This window comes from Monopterus albus, unplaced genomic scaffold (genome assembly GCF_001952655.1).
Source record: "Monopterus albus unplaced genomic scaffold, M_albus_1.0 scaffold876.1, whole genome shotgun sequence".
NCBI classification, from domain to species: domain Eukaryota; kingdom Metazoa; phylum Chordata; class Actinopteri; order Synbranchiformes; family Synbranchidae; genus Monopterus; species Monopterus albus.
The window spans coordinates 488-1,376 of NW_018128756.1; the positions used below are offsets into that span (position 1 = coordinate 488).

General features: G+C 42.6%; 1 protein-coding gene across 1 annotated transcript; it reads left to right on the forward strand.

The window, feature by feature from the left end:
• Positions 1–360: 360 nt before the first annotated feature.
• Positions 361–883, forward strand: LOC109953632 (trypsin-1-like; the record flags this gene model as incomplete). Its single annotated transcript, XM_020589112.1, has 2 exons — positions 361–527; positions 608–883. Coding segments are annotated over exons 1-2 (396 nt in total), but the record flags the coding sequence as incomplete, so codon positions are not given.
• Positions 884–889: the final 6 nt, after the last annotated feature.

An 889-nucleotide genomic window follows, 5' to 3' on the forward strand; every position in this document is an offset into this window, starting at 1 on the left:
GAAGTTTTTTTTACAAATGTTATTAACATTAGAAATAACTTTAATAATCTCAAAAATAAACAATAACTGTTTTTAAATTGGAGCTAGTGTTTCTCACTTTCTGACATGTGAGAGCAGGTTCCACTTTCTTTTGAAGGTTGATGATGGACCTGTCCTTTTGTTTGCAGTTGAATTTACTGCTTGTACCTATAATGGACAAAGATATTTAAAATATATATATTTTAATAATAATAAATATTTTATGGTCCTTTAGGCTCATGTAATCTTGAGGCGTGCTACAGACTTACTTAATGTAGTTATATTTCCTCTGTCAGTATCATTATCAGTAGTCCATTTTGTGTGAAGCCCTGTGCTGATCAAGCTGAATTTGTGTCTTGTTAGTGCCCCTTCCCTCACCACAAAACCTAATGGAGGTGGAGGTGCCAGTTGTGGGAAACAGACAGTGTAACTGTGAAAATGGAGTGGGCAGTATCACAGACAACATGATGTGTGCTGGGTTAAATGCTGGAGGGAAGGACTCCTGTCAGGTGATCATTTTTACACCTGTTTGTGTCAGATCTTACCTCCTGCAGAGATTGCTTCTCCTAAATGTTGCTCTCTGTAAAAGGGTGATTCTGGTGGTCCACTGGTGAGTAAGCAGAGCAGTCGCTGGATCCTGGCTGGAGTTGTGAGTTGGGGATACGGTTGTGCTGATCCTAATTTACCAGGAGTCTACACCAGAGTGTCCCAGTATGAAAACTGGATCAACAGCCAGATCACAGGCGACCGGCCAGGCTACGTCACCTTCAAGTCCAATGGAACTGACGGTGACCTCAGCGTCACCTGTCCGAACCTGCCGCCACCTCTGACCACACCCCCTTCAACAACCGAACGTGAGTTCCTGCCATGT